General features: G+C 30.4%; 2 protein-coding genes across 2 annotated transcripts in view; both read right to left on the bottom strand.

The window, feature by feature from the left end:
• Window positions 1-2,365: 2,365 nt before the first annotated feature.
• On the bottom strand, window positions 2,366-2,824 carry LOC112690854 (tigger transposable element-derived protein 6-like). The gene has a single exon (XM_025564954.1). The coding sequence runs from the start codon at window positions 2,822-2,824 to the stop codon at window positions 2,366-2,368; it is 459 nt and encodes a 152-aa protein (XP_025420739.1).
• The window catches only part of LOC112690853 (tigger transposable element-derived protein 4-like), a 53,163-nt gene continuing 27,937 nt past the window's right edge, over window positions 2,381-27,606 (bottom strand). Inside the window, exon 2 of the mRNA XM_025564953.1 lies at window positions 2,381-3,624. Coding sequence (XP_025420738.1) covers window positions 3,047-3,624 — 578 coding nt within the window. The 3' untranslated portion in view covers window positions 2,381-3,046. The remainder of the gene's footprint in view (window positions 3,625-27,606) is intronic.

Raw genomic sequence — 27,606 nt, 5'->3', positions numbered from 1 at the left:
CACCCAAAGTACGGAATTTCCTTAAATAATTACAAAAAAACAATCGTGTTTTTCTAGCAACGTTGTGGTATTATTTCACAACAAACAAACATGATATATTATGTTCACAGAGTCTCCGCCAAAGACCATCTCTGTATCGCAAATAGTTGCTTTACATGATATTTAATTATGAATTACAAAAGTTAATTAATCAAAATATATACGAGCACGTATATATAATTCATAGCATTATAAGTGTACAATCCATATTGGTAATTAATGATGACAAAACGTAATGAATTAATTGTATACAGGAATCGAACAATTAACGCGCATCTAAGCAAATTAATTAGATAAACCCGAAAATAATTTATACACAACCAGCAGTCATTAGTTATGTATAACGCTATAGTATGAATACATAATAATTACTGTTGTCATAAATCGAAAATATTGACAAACAAACTACACAATTGATTACCATTGATGTGATGCATATTACAGCAGTCAAGTGTAATGGCTAGTGGAACGTTTTCAAAACGTGTATTTATCATGAGTCTATTATTATTCAGAATCCATGGCATACTATCAAATGCAATACAACATTTCATCTGCGATCCAGTTTATAATACTGAATATAATATTTTAATTGTGTACACAAACACATTAAACTGTCAATTACGATATACACTTCATCAGTTACGCGGGTAGTAAAATATTACAATCATAATTATTGTGATTTGACATTACATCTCTCGTCGTTTTAACGCTAATGCAATCTAAAAAACGTTTTGCGTAGCGAACGGAAAATTTATTCCATTCGTGAGGAATAAATGCGATTTAGAGCAAAGTTTTAAATAACGCGAAAATTGCTTTATATAAAGTAAAAAATATATTTATTTTCTTTTCCATTATATATATATATATATATATATATATATATATATATAAACGCACGCACACGGTAAAAAGAAACGAAAGAATTATTATTCACAACTAGAGTTTTAGATTTTTAGAAATCACGTTCAACATGTTTCACGTATACCGAGTAGAATATTTTGTATTCTAATTGTGCTCAAATACGTAGCAGTAAACAGTTCATAATTTGTATATCTCCTAGTAATATCGCAACAAACAGAATTGCCTTAACTCTGTAACAACAAGTTCATTCGCATTGATTTTTCTAATTTTTTTTTTCCGTATCAAACATTTACGTTTTCAAACTTAGTAGTACTAGTGCATTATGTATATACAGTAGGATACCTATTTCATAAAAGAATCCATCGTATTACGCGTATAGTTATCGAAGATGGTGGCGTCCAAATTTGTTAAAATTTTGAATCAAAAAAGTATGCACATATGAAGTCTTACGTTAAATTATGAAACAGTGGCGTATCGTGTGCGTATGCTATGTATGCACAGCATACACTTCACAAATTAAAAAAATAAATTTTTTTATTCACTAATTATGTTATATTTTTACAAACAATTTTTCAACTTAGTATTTCTTAATATAATATTTTAAGGATTTTCTTCTAAGCTCATTCAACATTAGGACTGATAAATGCACAACACCATGGCCGCGCCCCACGCTATGGTCCTTATATCTGATGGCTAGTATCATTGATTTTAAAATAGATAGTATATAATCTATTGTAAAATCAATGCTAGTACCTACCATGTTTATTATGTACGCAGTATGCACATTGGCGATTGCATACGGGTACATACATTCAGTGACGGTTATTTATATTTCTTATCGATAATTTTAAATAATAACAAAAAAGAATGCTGGCAAAAAACAAAACGTGTATACGTATCACGAGTATCACTATCGTCAACCGTTGTCCATCGCATTATTTTGTCAGCTATAATAATTATTATAAGTTGTAACGTACGTATTAACTGTATTATGAGTGTGACATATCAATAATGAATACAAATAATACAATATGCAATTATGCAAATGAAAAATTATTTTTAAATCATTTTTTTAACCTTTTTTTAGTTCACTACATTTTTACGAGAAAAAAAGTATAATCAAGATAGGAAGACCCACGCCAAAATTATACTATTGAATTACAAAATCAAAAAATTACGTTCGAACATTTAAATACAGTCGACTCTCGATAATTCGAAATTGACGGGACTGCTAAAAAACTTCGAATTACCGAGAGTTCGAATTGTTGAGTAGTTCGAAATAACGAGAGGGCAAAAAAAAATTCGAATTATAGAGAGTTAAGAAAAATTTTTTTTTTTTTTATTATTGTACATACATACATACATATTAATTATTTTAGTAAAGTAGGTGATACGGCATACATATTAGAGTTATTTATTGTTAATATTAACATTTTTAATTATTTATTATTATTATAAAAGATTATTATTTTTTAAAGAAATCTGTTATGGTTTTCTGCTTCATTGAATTTAGTTTAATTTTTTCAATAGTATTTTCTATAGTAAATAAAGCATCAAAAACCTCAACAGTGACTTCTGACTGGAGCGAGAAATTTCGTAATTTTTCCAAGGATAAACTGGCTTCTTTTAAAGTCACAAGAGGTAGAGGACTGGTGTCATCTTCATTGTCTTCATCAATGCTTAATGTATTTTCCAAAATTTCGGCATCAGAGAAGACTCCCCATACAGCAACATCTTCATCTATATTGACATAATCAGTGAAAGATACATTTTCTTGAGTTGGCAGGGAATTCCATTGTATCGATTCAATATTTAACTGGTCGTTTTCTGTTTCATGAATTTTTTTGGTAAATCCCGATTTTTTAAAACACTTGAGTATCGTAGAAGGAACCACTTTTTTCCATGCCTTATCAATAAATATCATAGCAGTCAATACACTAATGTTTGGCGTTTGTTCACTTTCAATGCATTCCAAAACATTCTTTACAACTTCTTGACGGTAAAAAGTTTTACAATTCTTAATTATACCTTGGTCGAGTGGTTGCAACTTCGATGTGGTGTTAGGAGGAAAAAATTGAAGTTCTATATTAGTTAAAGGTGGGGGGTTATTATGAACTGTACAGTTGTCTAAAAACAGTAGAATTTTTCATTCCTGTTTTTTCATGTCTTCATTGAGTGAAAACAACCATTCATTAAATAATTCTGTCGTCATCCATGCCTTTTTATTTGAACGATAAGTTATAGGAAATGAACGTATGCCATTAAAACACCTAGGTTTGGCAGCTTTTCCTATGAGGAGTGGAGTTAACTTTTCGGAGCCGTCCATGTTTACTGCTAATAAAATCGTTAACCTGTCTTTACTATGTTTCCCGCCGTGGCATTTTTCTTCTTTAAAAGTGAAAGTTTTATCTGGTAAACATTTAAAAAATAGAGCGGTTTCATCTGTGTTGAACACGTTTCGTGGCTCGTAATTTTTTAACAAAGTTGAAAGTTTACAATGCCACTCTGAACACACGTTATTGTCAACACTAGAACTTTCTCCACAAATTTTTTTGAAAACAATACCGTTTCTTTTTTTAAAATTCGTTAACCATCCATCACTAGCTGAGAAAAACGGGATGCCCAACTCTTTGGCGAATGATTTTGCTTTTTCTTTGAGTAAGAGGCCACTTACAGGCACATTTTGCCCTCTGCATTGCCTAACCCATTGTACTAAACACTCTTCTAGTCTTGGTTCTTACCTTTACTGTTTCGTTTCCGACCACCGCTTGATGACGCAGTGATGATTTTATTTTTGTCCTTCAAAATCGTAGACAGTGTACTTAAAGGAATGTCAAATGTCTTAGCCACTTCGGTTTTTTTGTCACCTCTTTCAACCGCTTCAATCAATTGTTTTTTTTTCCGAAATCGTCAAAGATTTGTATTTTTCAGAATTAGACGCACTCATCACATGAACTTGACTTTACAACCGACCAAACGAAACTAAAATAAAACTACATTCGACTGACGGCTATCGACGACTCGACGAGTTAAATTACGATTAGAGACGATTGAGAAATAAAACGATAAGGTTCTTACAATAATATTCTATAGTTATCGACAGTAATAATCTAAATTTCTACACGATTGTATAGTATTTATTAATAAAAAGATTATAAGAATACAGATAAAATACATTTGGTGAATATACTTCGAATTTCCGAGCATTAAACGAATGATACTTCGAATTGTCAAGTGTTAGTGGCCAGTTTTCCCAAAATTTAATTTCGAATTACCAAGTGTACTTAAATGCATTGTTTTTGTTCGAATTACCGCGTGGTTTTCAAGGAACCGAGTATTTACTTCGAATTACCGAATGTTTCGAATTATCGAAGGTTTGAATTACCGAGAGTCGACTGTATATGTATTACCTACCGTACATTTAAGTGATTATCGGGTTGTAAAAAATCGAATAAACTGTATTGTTGGACTTGTATTATTTTTTCTCAAGAAGAAAATGTTTGGACGAATCACGGTTTCAACGATCTTAATAACTTTTATCATTTAAAAAGTCATCATGAAGCCTCTAAAAATTACATACAATGTGATAGATTTAACTAAATTTGATAAAACAAAACTTCTTTGATTAAAGCTTTCAGAAAAAATATCTAAAAACATAATGCTACAGTTAAAAATAATAAACATATATGTATATATTAAGTGGTATGATAGATTCAACGTATTCAAAAATTTGGCATTTAGAGGCAACGAGTCGGATTCATATTTTAATAGGGGTAATTATGTTGAACTTATTTACTTAATGGCCCAGCGTGATTAGCTGTTAAATATCCACCTTAAAACTCCACTATATTTACTTGTTTATCTGCGGTCATTCAAAATGACTTCAATTCAATCAATTTCAGACGTTCTTCTCAAACAAATTGAAAATGAAATACGTGATACTCCGTTTGTTGTAATAATTATGGACGAAACGATCGATGCTGTTTCAAAGTCATAGTTATCAATAGTTTCGCGTTATGTTAATACCGTTAATGGTAACGAAGTTGTCGAAAGATTTTTGGGATTTACTGATGTTAGTGAAGATCGATCCATGAAAGCATTATCTGAACATGTATTTCGATTTACTTTAAAGTATTGTTGTGGAGAAAAATTAATAGCCGAAACGTATGACAGGACATCTGTTATGTCAAAGTAACATAATGGTTTGTAATCGTTAGTGCGTTCGAGATATGAAAATACTATTTTTGTACATTGCACATAAACTAAATCTTGTTTTAAAACAGTCAGTTGAGTATATTAAAGAATGTAAAATATTTTTTTCAACCGTTTCTGGTTTATCGTCATTTTTTTATTTTTTTAATTTACCAAACGAGTAAATGCACTTGATAATGTAGTTAAAACACGTTTTTTATCAGTAGCTCCAACAGGAAGGAATTATATTAGTCGTTTTATTTAAATTATGATAGAACATAAACTAGATGTTATAAATCTAATAGAATCAATCATAGAGAATGGCCAAAATTGGGATTCGGAAATAAAGTCTTTTGCTAAAAAGTATGTGGAAATTCTTCAGAGTTTTGATTTCAATTTTTGCATTGAATTATTTTCTATTATTTTACTACAAACAATGATTATTTTTGAAATCCTACAAAATTTATTTTTGATATTTCTTATTGCTCAAAAAATATTGACGGTCTTATTGTTTATTCAATAATTTCAAAAACCTAATATTCACGATTTTTAATTTATTTAAAAACAACAAATTTAGACGAAAACATACCACAAGTAACAAAATTGATGTTATTGATATTGACTATTCCAGCTACTAGTGTACCAGCAGAGTGATCATTTTCGGCCCTTAAAAGGATTAAGTATTCATCAATAAATTCCCAAGAACAAAATCCACTTTCATCATTATCAATTATTTCAATAGAAAAAAAGTTATTGGTAGAGTTGAAAAAAAATTTAAGTTTTATGATGAAGTAATCGAAACTTTCCTTATTAAAAATAGAAGAATTTATTTAATATATGTCATTTTTTAGTATATAAGTTTATTTTATTCATAGGTTTTATGAGATGCGGTTATTAAAATAAAATAATTTTTAAACAGTGATTTATTATTTGTTTATTAAATATAATATAGTATTATGTACTAGGTAATGTAATATAATATATTAATAAATACGTAAGACTTTATATGTTTAAAGTAAAATTTTAAAAACAGTATAGGGGGGGGGGGGTTCCTTGGCCCCCACGATTTAATTAACTTACTATTTCAATGCATACTCTAAGCTGAAACCCACGCTACGCCACTATCATATAATTAATTCTGTACACATTATCAATAATTCTTTAACCGCTGGTCAACCGTATCGTTAATTTATTCAGTATCCATTATATAGGCATCGCTATTTCTTTTTCATTCGTAGTTTTGATGAATGCAAAATAAACTATCAACTATGTATATATATATATATATGTATATATATATATATATATATATATATTGTGTGTGTGTGTGTGTGTATACGGATGTATTCACGAAGGTTAGGTTTTGAGTTTATTCAAAACGTTTGAAGGGAGGGAGACTTTGACGTGAAAATTGTGAACAAAGTTGTTGTTTCAAGTTTTTAACTTTGTGCGTGGGTGGATGATGTGCGCTCTTCGGTAACTCGATATACGCACACCCATTATACAAAAAGTAAGAATACGTCGTAAAATTTATACATAAATCGTCCAAATTCGATCTTCTATGTTTAATAATAAATAATAATATATACCTTATGCCGGGGCGTCCGGTAGATCAAACTTATGTTTCATATATATTATTATACGGTGTACACGCGTGTGCGCAAGTAAATTTAAAAATAATCTCATATCGTATCCGTGTAATGGATGACCGTTTTTGAGCGTACCATGTTTTCTAACTTTTTTTCATCCCCGTCTTGATCACCACTCACCAGAACTTCGTGTACTGGAGCTTCGTGTATCAGCCCTGCCTACCGCGATTTGCCGACTTTTTTTTTTTATTTTGTTTTTTGTTTTTTTTTTTTTTTATTATTATCAACATTGCACTGTGATAAATAAAAAAAAATATTATAAAACTTGTTTTTATTTGAAATAGTTGTTTTAACAATTAATTTAAATAAATTATATATATAGTTAATGTGAACGGTTTTCAATTCGTATGACAGAAGTTTTTCACTTTTTACGATATCTATTGTTCATATTTCTGAAACGGACCGTTTTAAATCAATTATATTTCACGTTTCGCGGCCATTTTTTCACCCATTTTTAGTCATACCATTATAATTGTCCATCAAGTTTGAAAACGCTTGTTTAGAGAGTATCCATAGTTGTTTTTGCGGTTCTTATCGATACGATAGAATTATAATATGAACGTACCTACTTAAAATCTGTACTTAGTACAATTTTACTACCACCGAAAATATATATTATATTTTAATATCATACAAATACTGTGGCGATCGAAAACTAAGGCGAAGAAATATTATGTTGATCAATGATCTTCACGAGACACAGTTTACCTGCAAGAAAATTTTTGACATTTTTCTTGTTTTGATATATAATAAAATTGAAAAAAAAAAAAAAAACCATTTTCCTCTTGAATCTATTACCTAATTTATATTTCCCACATTTTGATATCAAATCCGAATTTCATTGTTTTCGTTCACAATAACGAACACAAATATTCCGTTTCAGTTGTTCATCAGATAACCATGGCTGCGAGCCTGAAGAAATCAACATAAATATAGAAGTTCCGCTGTACTTCGATACCGCATGATATGTTGCTAATCGATTGATTATACAACAACAATAGTCGTAGTTGTAATAATATTTATATATATAAAAACTCGCGTCAGATTGCTCTTTGCTTTCGCTTTCTATTTTGTGAACGGATGTAATTCATAACTAGGCCAGAGATCTTTTAGCTCTAAAAAAGCTTTAAATATGCAAGCACTTATGCACTTAAAAATTTTTTTAGCCTTTTTATTTAAAAGTATTAATAAAATAAATAGCATTAAAAACAAGGCAAAACAATTATATAATTTAAATGTATTATATACCATAGCCAAATAAATAAATTACATTTTACTTCATTTTCTCTAAAGAAACGACGTTAGATCGTTATCACTTCTAGAAAAAATGTGTGCCCGCGGATAGTCAAAAACCATATTATATGACAAAAATTAAAAATAAATACATTTTTATCCAAACATTTTGACTGTATTGTTTAAAATAAAAATGTCACTTTGGAAAAAATCAATTTAAGTTAAATATGTCTTAAAAAGTATAAAATAGCGTATAAAAGTGTAAAATATGCTCTAAAAACAAAAAGGACTCAAAATATGCATTTATATGCAAAATAAAATTTCAAAACTAGCTTTGTGAGAGCATGAAACGTATTTGTTTCGTTCTCTGCGCTATTTTTTTGACTGTGCAAAACAAATATGCAAATGCTTCAAGTCCTTTGCTCTACTCATAACTATTTTATAACCGTTTCGACCACGTTTTTCAGGACTATTAGAAAACCTCAAATACATTGTTGGTCAATAAATACGTTCACGATTTCGTCTAAAGTGGTTCAATGTAGCGTGCAAACATGTTCAATGTGTTTAAATATTAAAATTACAATATATTATACATATAGCATCGATAACAATGTTTCAAAAAAACCTTAATGAGCTCGCACATTTGAACAGTAACATTTGGAGTCTTCTGTTATACAACACATAAATCTACGAAGGTACAGTACGTGTGTGTGCGCGTGTGGAAGAAACGTTGTGTGTGGACGGGGTGTACTGACGAATTCAGCGCTCATATCGATTCGTCTGAATAATGCATTGGTGACCCGGAAAACGTGGGCAACGCTGTAGGTCACGGGTAACCAAAAGTCTGCTTGGAGATTTTTAATAAAACGGATTACTAGAAACGTGTTCGATATAAGATATTGCTAAGTATAGTATATTGTTGTGCGTTTCATGGATAGATTTTTATCGGTGAAAAAAATGCATTTTACATCTGAAAATGTGTATACTCTTCGCTTAGAATGAACAAAAATCGATTAGTGTTATATCACTATAAATACACATATACACACATAAATATGTATGTATATTTTGAGTATTGTGTAATGATATGTACAAATGTTGGTCTAAGTGACATTTATGAACAAACATGTTACTAAACTAAGGGTTTAACACCTTTTTTTAGAGTATAAGTGACACTAATTATAATTATATTCGCCAAATGTAAACATAAAGTGCTTGATCTGTACTATTATCACGTATTACCTTTTATAATATAGCTTGATTTGGTGCAATAATAATTGTAATTTATAATTATAATTTTATTTTTGTCGAAATATTATTTTATTTTTAAGTAGGTATAATGGCTTATAATTATATTTAATAATAAAGATTAATATCCTAAAAAAATATTTGAGGAATATTTTAAAATGCACTCTAATGATAAGATATGATCATAATTAGTTTATGTATGATAATCAACCAAATGTCACAACTTTTATGAGCAGTAAATCTATTATTGTGATAAAAGTAAAACTATAACGATCGCATTAAATATATTGCACATAATCAACATTATAAAATGTAATGAGAAATAAAAGTAAGGACCAAGTTCCATACTTTATTTGTTACTTAACAATTATAATTTTAGTTGCTGTTTGTATCGACAATTTTAAAATAAATATCTCATTACTAAATGGTCAGAAGAAAACTAGCACTTGTGTGATCGAATGCTTAACTGTCATTTATCCCGAAGTATACACCATTTCATTTAATTATTTTATTTTCCTTTTACCAGTTTATATTATTTTATATGTAACATCGGTGTAGCTTGTGATTAGACCTCAAATATAGTGTGATCTCCATTGAGTTCCCAGAGACATGGTTTTGAAAAAAATAACAATTGCTTCCAATTCGTTTTATCCAAAAGAATCTTTGAACTTAAATAAAATATTGTATTTCAAAAATAGAATAAAACAATAATTTTCTCATATTTTTCACCGTTGGAAAAATATATAACATATGTAATATTAAAAAAAAATTTTATCCGGGCAGACGGTTGGGTTACCAATACTGGATGTATGCATACATCTCCGGATCAGTGTTTAACCTACCGATTGATCGTTGCAGATGACTAAAAGTTGTCCGAGTCACTTGTCAGAATTTGATATTCTTCATAAAAATACTCTCGTACCATAATCGAATGCCAATAGCTAACAATAATACTATACTGCAGCCATACTATGCAATAATTGACTCTAACCGAATCGTATTTAAACAAAATAACTTTACGTTTAAAAATATCGAAATGTAAGGAGAAAAATAAAATCACTTGTACAGAAACCTCCATAGATTTTTGATTTAAAAAATGTTAAAATTGTGATGATTCTTCGACCCTAGCTAGTATAGGTATATAACTTTATATTTACAAACACGTTCGAGCGAGTGAGGTACGGAACGCATAATTAATCGTCTTCGTACATGAGTACACATTTAAAGTACGTGTGTTTGGCATTGATATCGAAAAAAAACGTTAAAGAACACTTAAAAAAAGTCTTATGAATTACCTATATTTATCTGCGTATTCTCACATACGCGTAATGAATACACTCACGAGCTGAAAGAAAATGTGTCGCTTATATCTGTAGCCATTTTTTATTTTTTTTTTTCATAATACATATATTCCTTTTGCACAAACACACACGCAGAGATATATTCGTGTGCGCGCTCACATCACACTGAATCACGCCAGGAAAAATCTCGTACTTAAATGCGTATACGAATAATAGTGCTAAAAGTTGTTTAATTTTCACACGAGAAAACCGCTCGGCATTTCTACATGACTAACTTACATTTACATATATTCGTTTATAGTTTATAACGAATAATATACTGGTGGTACCTACATGGTTACATATAAATACATACAATAATCAATAATGTTTACTGCAGCAGCAGCAGCAGCATTATTGTAAATACAAAGTCAAAAGAATCAGTGCAAATGTGCGCCATGTGATATATAAGAGCATGCAAAGGTAACTTTTTCCTGCAAAAATTTAAAAACATGAATCGGATATGATATATATCGACTAGCAAAAGGTAAAATTACCTAAGTGACATTTCAGTGCTTTTATCGGTAGAATAAATTAATTTTACATGCGAATTATCACATACATTGCATGGAGGATAAATAAAAAACCTATAGAGCTTATTATAAATACACATACACACACACACTTATAAAGTGGCTGTATCAAAGAGGCTATAGCCCTTGGCCGCAAGTTGAAAGTTGCTACAACGGGTTTTATAATCGTTGGTAAACAAATATAGTGTTTTATTAATTCATTGTGACTATACTACAATATAAAAACATTCTATATTAATTTTAATTAATATTTACAGCAAATAGCTTAATCTGAATAAATAAAATACTAATTACTTAATTATTAGAGACTCAAACTCCAACCAAATTGTTATCTGTCCAAAATCGTCTTTCTTGTAGGAAATTCCAGAAGGATAAAAATAAAAATAAAATGCGTCTGATTGTTACCAGATAATACTCCTTACAATAGTATTCCGATTGCACGTTCATATGGATGGTACTGTTTTATAACTAATGAAAAATTAGAAAATTCATGATATAAACATGTCCGTAAAATGGTTCATTATTATAACTCAAAACTAATTAAAATACGTAGCAACACGTTGAAGTGTACTGCACGTGAAGTAAGAATGCTAAATTCAATCCTTCGATATCTTGCTGTATTTATTTTCAAAAAATAAAAATAAAAATCATTATTCACCAACAATAAAATAGTCTTTTGATTTATTACAATTCACTATTAAATGTAACGTACGCATGAGATCAACAGCTTCTGCGCTTGTTGCCGCTTCGACGAGGCGTAGGTCTGTTCTTATATATATATATTGTATATCGCACGAAATTCGTCGTAGTCGTGTATCGCGTTCAATGACAGTTTTTATTAATAGCATCATTGCAAAATTGCCGTTAAAAATACGAAAGATCGGTCCGTTGAACAAACGATCTTTTTCCGTTCGAACACTATTATCCTCGTCGTGCACATTATTATTATTATTATTATTATTATTATTATTATTATTATTATTATTATTATTATTATGATTATTATTATATTATTCACTTGGTCCAACTCATACCACATAAATTATATACAGAGTGGTTTCTTAGGTATGCTCACTCTTTTTGATGCTTAAATTATGCGCATTTTTTCATTTTCTGATTTGTTGAAAATTTACGTGTATAACTATAAAAGTATTTTTTTTTATCTCCTAAGAAAAATCTTGTAGCAATATCAATTTTTGTTTTTTAATTGGGAATACCATACTTGTGTTGTTGAAAATAATTATGTTAGCTATTTCGATTTTTTTTTGTAACATATCCAAAATTTGAATCAATACTTTCGGAATTATTCAAATTTTAACGAAAATATTATTATTATATTGTATTATTTAATTATTCAAAAAATAATTAAAAATTGAAATAATGACATCATTGGCATAGGCAATGAAAAAATGAGAAAATCTTCCTATAACTTGTAGTTAATATTAATATTAATTTATCCATACATATATTAATATCTATATTATGTGTATATATACGCGAACCAAATTCTGCTTTCTATTATTTATTGTTTGCTTAATCTTGAAACTATACGATAAAAAAAAAAAAAAAAAAAAAACAATAAAAAATAAAAATCATCAATGTACAAATTATTTTACACCTTTCATACGCATTCTTAAATTGAAACATTTTCAATAGTGTTGGCCCAAATACTGACTGTGTTATATAAAATATTTCAGAAAAAAATTAAATATTTATTTTCGTATTAGAAAAAATAGTGTTTGAATTTGAAAGACGAGAGTTTAATAATAACACATGATAATACTTTAGAGGTACCTATAAGAAAATATTTAGACACATACATTTTTCACAAATCAGATTTTGAAAAAAATGTATAGTTTATTAGCTTATTAGCATAAACAAGAGTAAGAATACGATTATGAGTGATATTTATAGTGATACGCTAAGTGAGTTCGTATTCGTACAAAAAGGTTTTTTTCTTTTTTTAAAACTTGTAGTCCAATAATTTGTGTTAGGTGACAACGCAACTGGGGTTTTATTCTATTATAATCACAAATCATGTCTGACTGCAGCTACAACTTTGTCTTCGAACGTTAGAAAGTTATATTGTTATTTCCACGTAAACATTATAATAATATTACGGGTTTATATAAACAGGCATTCTTCAATAAATTTTAATTCGCAATATTGTTCCAATTTTCGTAGGTTAAATCACAATAGCAACTAAATTATATACGTTGAGAAATAGACGTTAAATATATTTTATTTAACTGTGATTCGAAAACATGTGAGCTTATAAAAAGTATGATATCGATAAAATTTTAAAATCACCTACTCGGAAACGTCAAACGCATTCCGTATATTTGGTAAAATATTTTTCAATGTCGTTAAAACAATAATAACATTGTTCGCTTAGAAAAAAAAACAATACAAATTATATAAAACGGTAGCGGTAGCGGTGGCGGCGACCGTTTCATTTTCGTAAATGTTTGTTTTCCATTTGATCTTCGAACGTACAATATGTGATTCGTAAACATGCATGGACATTATAATGTAATATATTTCAGTTCATTTTTTCTTAATAACCTAACAAACGGCAAACCGTAGTACAATATAAATACAACGTAGATACAAATAGTATCTGATAACGAAGGATATTTCTTACAGATATGGCACACTCTCTTCGGTTAATCACTGAGAGATATTTACGGGACGATGTAATAATATCGGATAATTTTTTTTCGATCTGTGGACAGAATATTCATTTTATTTCCGTATTTTTATATATTTTTTTTTTTTCATTATTTTCATAGACCGATCAATAGTTATATAAACAACAATTATTTTTTTCACTTTATCGAACGAGACTTTTATTTTCATCATTCACATGCAAACGGTGAACAATTGAATTTAGTTAATGATAATACGATATGAAATAATCGACGAATAATAAAGTTATAAGCTGTATATAATCGACAATTATTATTAATCATATTATAACTTTCAAAATATATATACGTATACCGTTAAAATGTAGAGCGATCAACATTTAACGACACCATTACAAGTATATTTAATGGAAAAATATGAAATCTTTATCTGCTGAGCTTGTAGAGATTGACCGTGATCATGTAACAGTGAATTATAAATCTAAAATTTGAACAATATCAACACAAATTAAAAGTAGAAGAAAATCTCTACCCAGCATTAGGACCAGATATATAAAACAACAAAAACCCTGTTATTATATTTTATTTGGTTTTGCTGTGTTATTTAATTTTACATCAAAACAGTCAACCCTCAAAATTATTAAATACCTAAAGTTTAACAATCCATACAGTAAAACATAAAAATGTGTTTAACTCCTTACTACCATATTTCCATATGTAATACTACTAATTTACAACCCATAAAACTAATGGTCTTAACTTCTATAGTTTTTTTTTTTTTTTTTACGAGATCGTTAAAAAAAAATTAAATTAAACGTATATTGTATCGAATGTGAATATTTTTTAGTTAACAAACTGACAACAACGAGTATAAACCAACAGTTCAATAGACAATATTACTAAATATATTTTTTAAAGTAAGTTTATGATTGTATATTTGATTATTTTCAAAACGAGATGTTGTTGTGCTTTGTAATCCGAGAGCGAAAAGAATAATTTAAAATCAAACTTTAAATACAACACGATGACAAGAGATCATCACCGAAGATTATTTATAAAATTGATAAAAACCGTTAAAACATTATCCATCACGTCTTATAACTCATTAATCAATTGCGTTGATTATTGCTAACTTGAAAAGTCCGTATCAAATGCATAACGTCAAAATGCATTAAGTAAAGCGCATCTTAAAAATGCACATATTATACTTACACAATGTACATACTTCACATACTTCATATAAAATATAGGTCCTTTTCTGCGGCCTTCCTAAATTAGAATTTTTAAATTCCGATTGAGCAGATCGCTTGTGCACGAATGTATATTCAGTCCTCTAAGCAAAAAAATAATGTGATTATCCTTAAATCAAATTAGGGGGGGGCGTAGAAACGGCAGTCCCTCAAATTTAGGATTTTGAAATTCTGTTTAAGCAAATCGTTAGTGCATCGTCTGTGCACGAATATGTACGGAGTCCGATCGTTTGTGCACAATTATTTACGGAGATATTGTAAAATCAAATTTTGTTCGCTCAAGTGCAAGCGTGTCACGTCAAATCATGTATACGTATTTTTAAAACGTGCACATGGTATAAGATTTAACGTGTTGTAATAGGTCAAAATAGTCAAAATAGCTAACAACAATTTATGTCAATAATTAACGTCGTTTTGTTCATAAACATACATAAGTTATAAACATTGGATAGCTCGAGAGGCAATGAAAAATATTATATTAAAATTTAGTTTATTGTTATTATTATTATCATCATTATTATCGTCATCATAATCATAATCATCATCATCATCATCGTCTATTGTATTTTTTACAATAACCTATCTGATTATCTACTGTAAGTATATCGTATATGAGCCAACATTACGCCGTAATCGTTATAATGCCATATTAGAAATTAAAATATAACTAGTAAACATAAACATTTTATTATTTGAATATAAAACGAAAAAAACCAACTCTAAAGTATTTACGATTCATACGGAATTCTCTGTTAAATTATACCTACACAACATGATATCGAATGATATAATATAATATAATAAATAATATATACTATGTATATTGAACCGTAATACAATTTTAAAAATTACTTTATAATAAATTTGCAATAAATATTAATCTTTAAAGTACCTATAATACAGGTCCTGTATATGCGTAATATAATATTAATTTCATATCTTTCAAGACAGTACGTTATAAGAATGAAAAAACGACGAATATGATATTAATACTTATATAAGATTCTAACGCAACTTCCATAGTATTGATGATCCCAAACATTCATATAATTTAAATAAGATATTACATCGTTTAAAAACTACTGTACATCTATTCAAACAGCCATTGTTTGCAAGATATTTTCTTGCGTATATTTTACGAAATGTATTATATTTTTCAAAAAATTATACATTTGGTTCGTAAGTGTATATGTGTTTTAATCACTTTTCGGATTCAAAAGAATAATGCTCCAAAAGTTTCATATAGTTTTTTACAGATTTGAAATCGGATACAGATGGTACTTTATAGAAGTTATTTTTTTGATTTTCACCGCAGTTTAAAAATCGCATTAAAAAAACTATGGGGGAAAAAACGACAAAATTTACGGCTCTCTCATTTTTCGACCTCTATTTTTGGGTAAATCCATGAGCTTTGCTCTCGAAATCGTTATTTTTTTATGTACATACAATGATTTATCGTTCCTTTCAAATTTAAAATAACAATACAATATAGAACATTCTGTGCGGGTTAGGTGATACTACCTACCTATACATAGTAGAATTCCCGGTATAATAATAATATCTTTTTTGGTGCTTACTTTTTTTTATTATTATTTTTTTTTTTTTTTTTATAAATAAAATGTGCTGCTGCCATTTTAAAAACATAGGGAACGAAGCGAATTTTTATGGACGTTGAGGTGATGTCATCTATATCCATGTATATAATTTAAAAATAATTAAATACCACGTTTTTAATTGTGTCCGTCACAAGTACATGGACAACGCAAACTTTATATCTCTGTGCACCTTTCAATGCCTATGACTGCGTAACGAGTAAATCGCGTTTAAAAACGCGTAACTGCGTTTGCGAGTAAATCATTAAAATAATAACGTATAACGAAACTATGTATTTAAACGTTTTCCGGTGTCGTATTTAAATAATTTGACTTCAATACGCACGCATTGGATTAAAAAGCCTTAAAACTGTTGGTTCCAAAAGATATTTTTCGAAAATATTGTCACTGTCATGTTTTTAATTATTACAAAGCTCTACACGTGCCCGCAGGTATAATAATAATACATATTATATTAAAATATAAATCTGCACCGGGTGCGCCGTAATTGAACGTGGAAAATGTTTGATAACTTTATCGTGGCTTTAAAATATAATACGGTTTTCTATGTTGCAGCTTGTTAAACGTGAACGTTGGTTTGGCGACTTGCCGATCGCATAAATTTCCACTCGCTCGTATAAAAAGAAAAAGTAATATAATAATAAATTGTACTCGTTCCAAGGCGAATTAATCTAGTGAGTACGCACGCGCTGTGTTTTAGTTTTGTATACGCGTGCAGAACAATATAATTTATTATTATAATAATATGTTCATCGATGTTTCGTGAATTAATCTAACACGCGTTCTTGTTGGACGTTTTTCTAATTATGATTTATCCAACTAATCGTACGCATTAATGCTGTCGTTGATTTTTCAATAATTACACGCAAATAAGTAGTAATCCTACATTATTATTAAAATTAGGTTAATTACGTACTAGAAGTAATAACCGTTAGTGTTAAAATCGATAAAAACAGGTTTGTGAAAAAAAATAATAATAAAGTAAATAGACTTTTCTATTATAATTTTTAATTTACATTAAATAGTGTACTATTTTTATAAGCCTTTTTACTTTTATTCCCATTCATGTATACATTTTGACTTTAATGACACGAAGCGTATTGATGGTAATTTTTTATTTTTAAATAACTGCAAAATTACATTGTTCCTGTTATAAGAATACAGTTTATTGGCATTTTTCTTCATAAAAAATTTCAAATCACTCAAAATGTATTATAAATTCTAAAATATCTTCTGCCCTCTTCCGCTCTGTTTTTTCGAACTGATCTTAAAAATAAACTACTAAAATTACTATTACGATTTCAAAGTCAAAAACCACTCGTGTATTCAACACGCGGTTACGAACGCATGTACACGGTGAATGTACAATAAACATTAATTTTATTCCTTTGTAACGATTTGCATAAGAACATATTTAATTTTATCACGCGAACAAAACTGAATATTTTTTTTTTTTTTATAATTATCACGTGATTAATTACACGTGTACAAAAGAAGATAGATTTAAGTCCAGGATAAAATTATGCGGTTTGGACGCGCGGTACCTGGGGAGGTATTAAGAATAAAAGAGAAAATATAATTAAAACTCTTGCAGTCTACTCTTACTGTGATACAGTAGTTAAATATGAAAAATTGCTGATGACAAAATATAGCTGTGCCGCACACGTCATCTCCGCAGTGTGCGGTCGGCAAGAAGTAGTAATTTACAGATAAAGTATTTACTTGTCAACAGAAATCACACAGCTGCGCCTTCGGGTTATTTTTTATTTCATTACTCTTTTTCCGTTAAGTTTACCCTACTCCTCCCAAAATAACTACGGCTATCGATTTGTACACGTTTTAATTAGATTTCAATTAATATTCGCATCTTTATATAAATGCGCATCTTGCCCGGCTCAAACACTTGCACGGTGTCATCATTATACTATATACTCTTGGCCGTTTTACATGTTTAAATTTCGGACGCGAAAAATAATAACACTGCATTAATTTCGTTACTCGTTTAAAAATAATAAACTTGCCAGAAATTGATTCGAAAAACATATGTGAGGGGTAGACGGAGGTGGGAATAGTGCGTGATTCAATTAAAAACCTCAGTGGATAAGTACAGGACCGTAGAGTACACAAAAAAATATTTAGCGGAAGATTTCATGGTTTTCAAGGACTAATTTGACAACAATTGTTCACGAATTACAATAAAATGATAACTACATGATTAATTTAGTTACCTTAACCTATCTATAATACATTTTACGTTGACAACAAATAAACCATTGGTCGTCAATTAATGTGGGTCTAAAAATATAAACACATATTTTCTTATAAACTTATCCAAGAGGGGGTAAACCTCTAAACCCCTCCATTGTATACACGGTTGATGGTCAACAACGTCTGCGAGATGATTTTTGGACTAGCTACAATCATTACACCGTCAAACATGTCAAATATGATGGATATCAAAGCGTCTCTCTTGACAGTGCGGCTAATAAAATATTATTATAATATAGCTACAGCTACGTAGTATATCAGGTACGCTTCATATAACCGTCTATTTTTGTCTCTCCGTATTCGCTGTACGTTTTTATTTTGACAACAACAATTAGCTCTCGATAAAATGACAAACGTTGGCGCACGATGCGCGCTCATTATAGACTGTTTGGTAAGGACTCTGTAAAAGCTATAAAACTGAAATGCTGCGATTATTTACACAATAAATTGTACTGCGCCCACACTGGTACGTTTTAAAAGCCCTTAAAACTATTTGTGTATAGTATAAACACGATTTTAGCGATTAATATTAGAGTTTGAAAGTATTTATTTACATATATAATTGTCGACGCGCAATCAATCATGGAACGATACATTATAATGTGATAAATAACTCTTAAACAATAAGGAATGATGTAATATTTTATTAGTGTTAACTTCGATCAAACGAAATATATATTGCACATTTTTCGTGAAAATAACTTTAAAATCAAATAAAAAAAAATTTATATAAATCGCAATATACAGTGGATAGCCCTTTTGGACCAGCATGAAGTGAATGTTATAATCGAATAAATCTTATAGGTGAAGTGGTAAAAAAAAAAAAAAAATTTCAATATACTCGTAATTAATAACTTTATTTTTCTTTCACTGCTATATTATATATTATGTTATACGTATAACAAAATAAATATTTTATTATTAACGAATCACATTTTTATATTTATATCATTATTATTTATCACAATTATTTTTGATATCAGTTTGTTTTTATATTATTTTCAAATATTTTGGAAATATACGGCTCGTACTCATATTGTAAATTAAAATTAATACCTCGTTGATGAGAAACTCTTTTCGAAAGATCTAGAAAGTCTGCGTTTGATGGTAGTTCAATATCGATGTCAACCTCTTCGTCATTTACAAATGCAATATAATTTGTTCTGTTTTCGGAACGTTCACTTAAAAATTGAACTCATTCACATTCACGTTCAGAGGGTTAAAAAAAACTCGTTCACGTTTATGTACATTTTTTTTTAAAGTGAACACGTTTATGTTCAAAAGTTCTATGACAAACTGAACACGTTAATTTGATCGTTTATTTAAGTTTTTTTATTTTATATCTATGAATCACCTACCTACATTCTGCATAAATGTAATCTCTACAAAATGTATTTGAAATACTTTAATTGATGTTTAAATTCTATACTTGAACATATAATCAATACTAATTAATTATACAAATATTTTTAAAATGATAAATACAAACGTCATGTTTACGTTCTATTAAAAAAAAACGAACAACGTTCGCATGTCGTTCACAAAATATGAACATGAACGTGTGAACATACGTTTACGAACGACGTTTTTTCCAAACATAGAATTTGTCGTACGTTTTCGGTTTATGGCATGCTTAAAAATCAGTATTAAGTAATAACCAACACAATAGTTTATTTACTACAGTTTTTCTTACGACATTTGAATCTTATATTCGAAGCGGAGAGTCTTATAACCGATTTTTTTTTTTTAATATATTTGGTTACGTTCTATATGATTTCGAGTCTATTGAGCGATTGAACCTTATATCCTAGAGTCTTATAAATGGCGTTTACTGTACTTATATATTAATAAGAATTGTGTTATTGTCTGCTACCTTATGATAAATAATGAAGGAATTAACCACAACAATTTCAAGCATAATAACGATTTACGTGTTTTAAAGCGTACAACTTGTTCGTACCTTGGAAATAAATTCCAGAAAATGTTGATTTATTATATTAGTTCCTTGATAAACACATCGATAGCAAAAAAGAAAAAAGCGCAATGACTGAAGTAATTATTCTGGTCCTAATACCACACGTACACTGTTGTTTAGTTTGTTGGCTTGTCGGAATATATAATGAATCTTTTTCATAGATTTCAACTGTATATAATATATATATATCTTATTCGTATTGTTAAATAATATCGTTTTATGTGAGTTCTACATAATATTTAAAATCGTATATACATTATTACCATATTATGGCGTGTTTTACGGCTTGTCGTAACGAAAATATTATATAAACAATTGGTGTAAAACCAAATCTATAAAAATAACTTTTTAATTTTTATGCTATTTATTTATTTATATATTCATCTTTATTATTTTTCACAATAATTATTTTTTATCGTTATATTTTTATAATTCAATAATTGTGTATCTATCTAACTGAGCTTTTATTTTCGTAATAATAATAATAGGTAACTAGGACTCGAAAGTTGATGAATATGGCGTTTTTTTTTTTTTTAACTTTTTAGACAATGCTCTGCTAGCCACAAATGTGTTTAATTTGCATATGAATCCGAATAACTAATTTTTATTTTGAATTATTTGGTGTTTAATACTTTTTAAATCATTTTCCCACATTTTCACACTTTTTCATTTCTTATCGTTTATTGTCGACCATTATGCCGATAATTTAAGACTTGTCCGATTTTATCTCACTGATTACATTCGTAGTTGTCATATTGTAGTGAATATTATTATACCTACATTTTATTATAATTTCCTAATATTCCTAATATTCGATTAATATCCGATTTTGTCTCATCGATTATAGTTGTCTCGTTGTTGTCGTGTTATAGTGAATAATACCTATTATATCTAAATTTTATTATTTTTTTGTAATATTTTTGAAATGACAAAAATTAAAATGTCAATTAGTGCTCGTCTGCATCTCCCAATCACTTCAGTGGACATGAAGAGAAGTTATAGTAAAATAGAGCGAAATATTTAAAAAATTGTATTTATATTAATGTAAAACAAATATTTGTAATTTTTATGTAATTTTTAAATATTTTTAAGATCATCTACTTCCGATCGCTAATAATAAACAACCGGAAACGAGATCGCGCAAAACTAAAATGTAAACCTGCATAACAGTTTGCACGTAAATAATAATATGGAAGGACGAGTAATATTAAATTCCTCGATAATTCGATACATAAGCTTTCTAGAGCATCAGAATCGGTATTTTTTTCTTTCAACAGTCGCAAAGAGAGAAAAGCATAATTTATTAATGATAGGAGCTTCGTTATTGTTATTGGTTCTGAATCTGATCCATTTAGACGGTTGTTGTCATAAAAATTACTTTTAAACTAAAATAATCGCAACAACCAAAAAAGTTATTAACGAATTGAAAAGAATGAAAGAAAAAATAATAACAATGATCGTATCTTAAGCACGTTCAGTGTAAAATATCTGTAAACACATATGCAAATGGTCGTGCTAGATTAAAAATTGAAAACGTGTCGGACTACGAGCAACGAAATCAAGGAATTCAACATTGCCCGTCTTTAGTACATCCATGTGGTCTGTTGAAGTCGAAATTCTGACGAAACCGTTCTGTGAAATCCTGAACCTTAAACATCGACACGTTGAACAAAAATTTGCACTAGTAACCACAAGACATCGAATCAACGGTAACAGCTGAATATTGCGCGTGCAAGCAGTTGAACGGTAACAATGTTTTTTGATTCAACAATCCGCCCGAAATCGAAAAGGCGAACAGATGTGTGCGTTCGAAACTGTGGCGTAGCAAAAGTATGGCAAACTGTGCTTACGCCAGGGGCGCAAAATTGTGCAAAAGTCATATTTTTATCCTACAGTCAAATCGAGATTTTCCATTATACTTTTTGAAATAAAAAAATTCATATGAAGAAATTATCGATGAATTAGCTAGTCGTAAAGCTAGAAAAAAAAATGTTCAAAGTTTAAAATTAACACTGCAACGATAACTTATAAATATAAATTGTATACTTAAGAAAACTTAGTAAAATTAAGGGTTAAAAAAAAATTATGGTGATATCAAATTTTAATTGGTTAAATAGCGTTTTTTCCAAGTTTTCCAGGGGCGCTAGCGAGTCTTCCTACCCCACTGGTTCGAAATTCACAACGTCTCGTACTGCGGGTACGCTTTTGTCGAGGACAACAGCGACTCGGCAACGTTCCGCGAAACGCGAACAGTTTCCTGGACGCGGTGTCGATTAATAACGTTTCCTCGCCCCCGGGTTAGAATTACGCGACAAGGGCTGGCAGGGCGAAAGAACCGGTAAACCGCACCACTGCGCAAGTGCACGTAGCCCGTGTTATTCGATTCACGCACCGCTCGTCGTCCTATCCGCCTGGCCCGCGACTGTTTGATGGATGCCCACCGCCGGTGCGCGTCTCACATCTCGCGTGTACGTTGGACCGTTCACGCGCGACGAGAATCGTCTAATGTTGCGCGCGCCCGTTCGATCATGTTTAATTCGCGAACGACGCGCGCTCGCGACATGACGACGATGGCCATGTGTTAAAGTTCTCATCTGCTAAGACGAAATTGTTTGTTCATTACGTCGTTCTGATACGTAACGGCCGATCACTGTCAACTGTGCGGTGTATACGTCGACGCGGTAACGTTTCGAACACGTGCGCGAAATCCGACGAGAAAATAATCATTTCCCGTGTATAATATCATGTGTGCACAATATATGTATGCGTACGAGTGTATAATGGCTTATCCTCTGTCGCCACCGCACCGCCGAGGCTATTATTCGGAACGCGAAAACAGAGAAATTACATTTTCCGATACATAATTCCTACCGAGTGTATCGCGAGCATGTTATTATATTTTACGTTATGTATACTAATATGTATTTAACTATTATGTGTTAACGCGCGTACGGTTGTATTCCGTCCGGATACGTTTTGTCGTTGATTATACGTTGCCGGTAACCGCGTAATCAACGGAGCCGCAACTGTCTACAGCAGAATATTCTAACGTCGAATTTTCCGTTATCTCGAGCTATACCTAAGGTGACTGTTTTGAACGGGATGGTCCCGTTGTTCGTATACTTGTCCCGTTCTCTCTCGAGGAATTTTCGGCACACTGCGATGTCCTGCTATCAGAAAGTAGTGAAAAATAACGATGGTCGATTTTAATTCGTAGATGAATTATTATTTCTATAGTATTTAACTAGTATGTGTGCATGCGACTTGTATACACTGTATTACTATACGGTTGACGGTGACGAATGACGAAGGCGAATGGCAGGGGCTGTGTGTGGTGTATTGGGAATCAATGATTTGTTTGTTCCTTAAAACCGTAATGGTACTTAATTTTGTTAATAATTATTAATTAAAAAAATATATAATTTGATTGTAATCAAAATTATAAAGATATTTTTTATGTTATCCCGTTTTGACTAAAAAAATGTTTGTTCAATTTATGTATACCTCCTGAAACTATCATTACCGGTAATAAACTATTGCGTACGTTCATTATCGGGGATACCTTTTTAAGTTACACGTTTCCGTACAATTTCACCTGATTTTAACTACACGATTGCGTACGAAGTTGATATCAATTTTCAGACCGATATTGATGCATACCACATGCTTGTACGAGAAAATTTAAAAAAGTTAATAAACGCTTTGTGTTTTATCGCTTTTATTACCTATGTATATTATTAATGATATCAAATATATCTTATATAACGAAGTTTCGTTAATTCAGTTATACAGGGTGCGTCCCAAAAGTCATGAAATATATATATTTTTTTAATGATTTATTAACATTATAGGTATATTGTATTAATAATTTTCAAAGTATTGTCCATGAGCATTTATACACTTTTTTCACCGACTCTCCCATGTCCGGTACGCCCATTGGAAGGCCTCGACGGGAATCTTTTTTAAAGCTGTCGTCATGGCCGCTTGGATAGCTTTAATGTTGTCAAAATGATGTCCTTTGAGTGCAGTCTTGACCCTCGAGAACAAAAAGAAGTCGACCGGAGCTAGGTCAGGGTGGCTGCGGTAACGTTGCCATGTTCTGCTTTTCTAAAAACTCACGGACACGTAGAGACGTGTGGCTGGGCGCATTGTCGTGATGCAACACCCAGAAAGCTGAAATGTCTGTTCGCACGTGGATGACCCTTTTTTTCAGTTTTCGAAATGTTCAGAGTCTCAGCTAATAACCTAACACTTACTCGACGATTAGATTAAACAAATTACATACATGACTTCCATTTTCATCGATTTGGCTGGTCGACGGCCGTCCAGGCAGTGGTCATCTTCCACCCCTTTCTGGCCCTCCTTAAACTTTTTCACCCATCTTGTAACTCGCGCATACAATAGAGCAGACTTCCCGTAGGCTTGCCTAAGCAATTCGTAAGTTTCGGCAACTTTTTTGTCGAGTTTTGTGCAGAATTTGATCGCCCAGCGTTGTTTCCAAAGTATTTTCCATTTTCGTCGTGACGTAGTCTCAAAAGACGGGTGTACTTAATCAGTGACACTGGCGCAACCGATGCTCGGTACAGATTGACCTTTGATACACTGTGAAGGTGATAGTTTCCCACACAATCTCCAACCAGTCCAAACATGTCACGACCTGTAGAGGCTCAACAAAAAAATATATTTCATGACTTTTGGGACGCACCCTGTATTATACGTTATTTTCCGAGTTTCGGTAAAAATAGTAGATACGTTTAGATGTAAAGGAATCCAGATTTAAGAATTTTCAAATAATTTATTAACAATCATTTTATTAAAATAAAAACTGTTGATTCGATTTATTTACTAATTATTTTTCTTTTATTTAGTTATCCTCATTTTATTATTTTTTTTATTATTATTATTTTTTTTTTTTATGAATTATTATAGAACTTAACAATTAATAAAAATAATAAATTATTTATTTATTTATTTTTAATTTATTTTCGCTGTTCAAATTGTGTAGCTAACTGAAAATTTAAACTATAATTATTAAGATTAAAAAGATTGAGATGTCAGGACTATTTTATCCTAGCTAATATTTTTGTACAAGAGAAAATGATTATATTAATACCCAGTTGCGTATTTTCAATTTTTTTCTGGAGAGAGGTCCAACAATTTTTTAATTTTAATACTGAACATGTTAGAAAATATTTATCAATACTTATTATATGTTGACCATTCGTTAAATACCTACTATAGTTGCTGTACACGAAAGACACATTTGATATAGACGCTGTTGTACCGTTTCACGTTTTATATTAAAAAATATATTTGACATAACAATAATTGTTATGTCAAATAAATATATAATATTTTGTATTTACATAAGTAAGTTGTTGCTCTAGCTACCGTTAATAGTTCACCGATAGGTAACGAAAGACAAAATAAATTATATATGAGAAACGTCGCAGTTTTTGTATTGTCGACAACAGCTGCATATTAATAATTTAACAACGGCCTGTGTGTCGGTCGTTAATGTTTTGTAATAATAGTGTTTCAAAAGTTATGCATTTTTATTTATAGTGACATTTATATTTCTGTCCACATTACACCTAAAATATCTTGTGACGCTTTCTCATCGCTACTGTTCAATATTTTATTGAAGAAAATTGTATACAGAGGGATACTTATGGTATTGAAATCAGCAAAAAAAAGATTAGTATTTTAGGTTTTGCAGGTGATCTGATTATAGCTGGACTGTGTCGCAGAGTACCTCAGCTCTCATCAATAAAGCAAAAGCCATATAATTTGAATGAATTTGAATTATAATAAACCCAAAGTGATGGAGCTATTAGCAAACAAGAATTAGGTTTAAAATGTAGTAATTCAAAGACATACATTTGAAAAGCTGCTACAATTTACTAGGGGCCTCTATCAGTGATAATAATGACTGGTCCGTCGAATTAAATAGCCCAATCATCAAGGCAGAAAAGTTATCATTTTCGTTAACCAAATACCTAAAATCTAAACGGTTTTCTAGAAGAACCCTAACATATAGATGTGAGGTATGGCCTTTAACAAGCAAAATGGAACAAAAACTTATGTCGTTCGAAAATAAAATACTAAGAATCGTCTGCGGCCCAGTATACGACAACGAATTGGATGCTGGCGCAGAAGAAGGAACAAAGAGATCTGAGAGTTGACAAGAGTTCCAAGGATAACCAACTTTATGAAACCACAATTGTGGTTTGGGCACGTTATGAGATGGTCAGACTCAGAGTACCTTAAAGCGACGGTCGAGTAAAAACACATAGGGAAGAGACCAAGAGGACGTCCAAAGAAGCCATGGATAGATGGAATAAAGCAGGATTCAGAGAAACTAGAGATTCAAAATCGGGAAGAAAAAGTACAAAATCGAGAAGAGTGAAAGGAAGTATTGGTGGTGGCAAAAACTCTTGAAGAATTCTGATGCCAATAAAAAAAGACCTAAAATATCTTGTACACTTAACGTCTTTGTATAAATATTTTTTATATTATATTATAATATAAAATACAATTTCAATACCATTAGTTTTCTTTTTAATTATGATTCTTTTGGGAGGTCCAGTACCCTTGGACCCCCCACTCTCATAAGTACGCCACTGTTTACGTATTTAGCATGGTGATACGTTACACAGTAAAACATCCCCGACCTCCTACCGTGACCATTACCACTGGTTCGGAGAAACGAACGTTCACATAACGTATTGTATAACCTATTATTGTATGCTGCCGAG

This window comes from Sipha flava, unplaced genomic scaffold (genome assembly GCF_003268045.1).
Source record: "Sipha flava isolate LNK unplaced genomic scaffold, YSA_version1 522_pilon_pilon, whole genome shotgun sequence".
Taxonomy (NCBI): Eukaryota; Metazoa; Arthropoda; class Insecta; order Hemiptera; family Aphididae; genus Sipha; species Sipha flava.
Note: the sequence above shows the minus strand (reverse complement) of the source record. Positions and strands in the feature narration are given on the sequence as shown.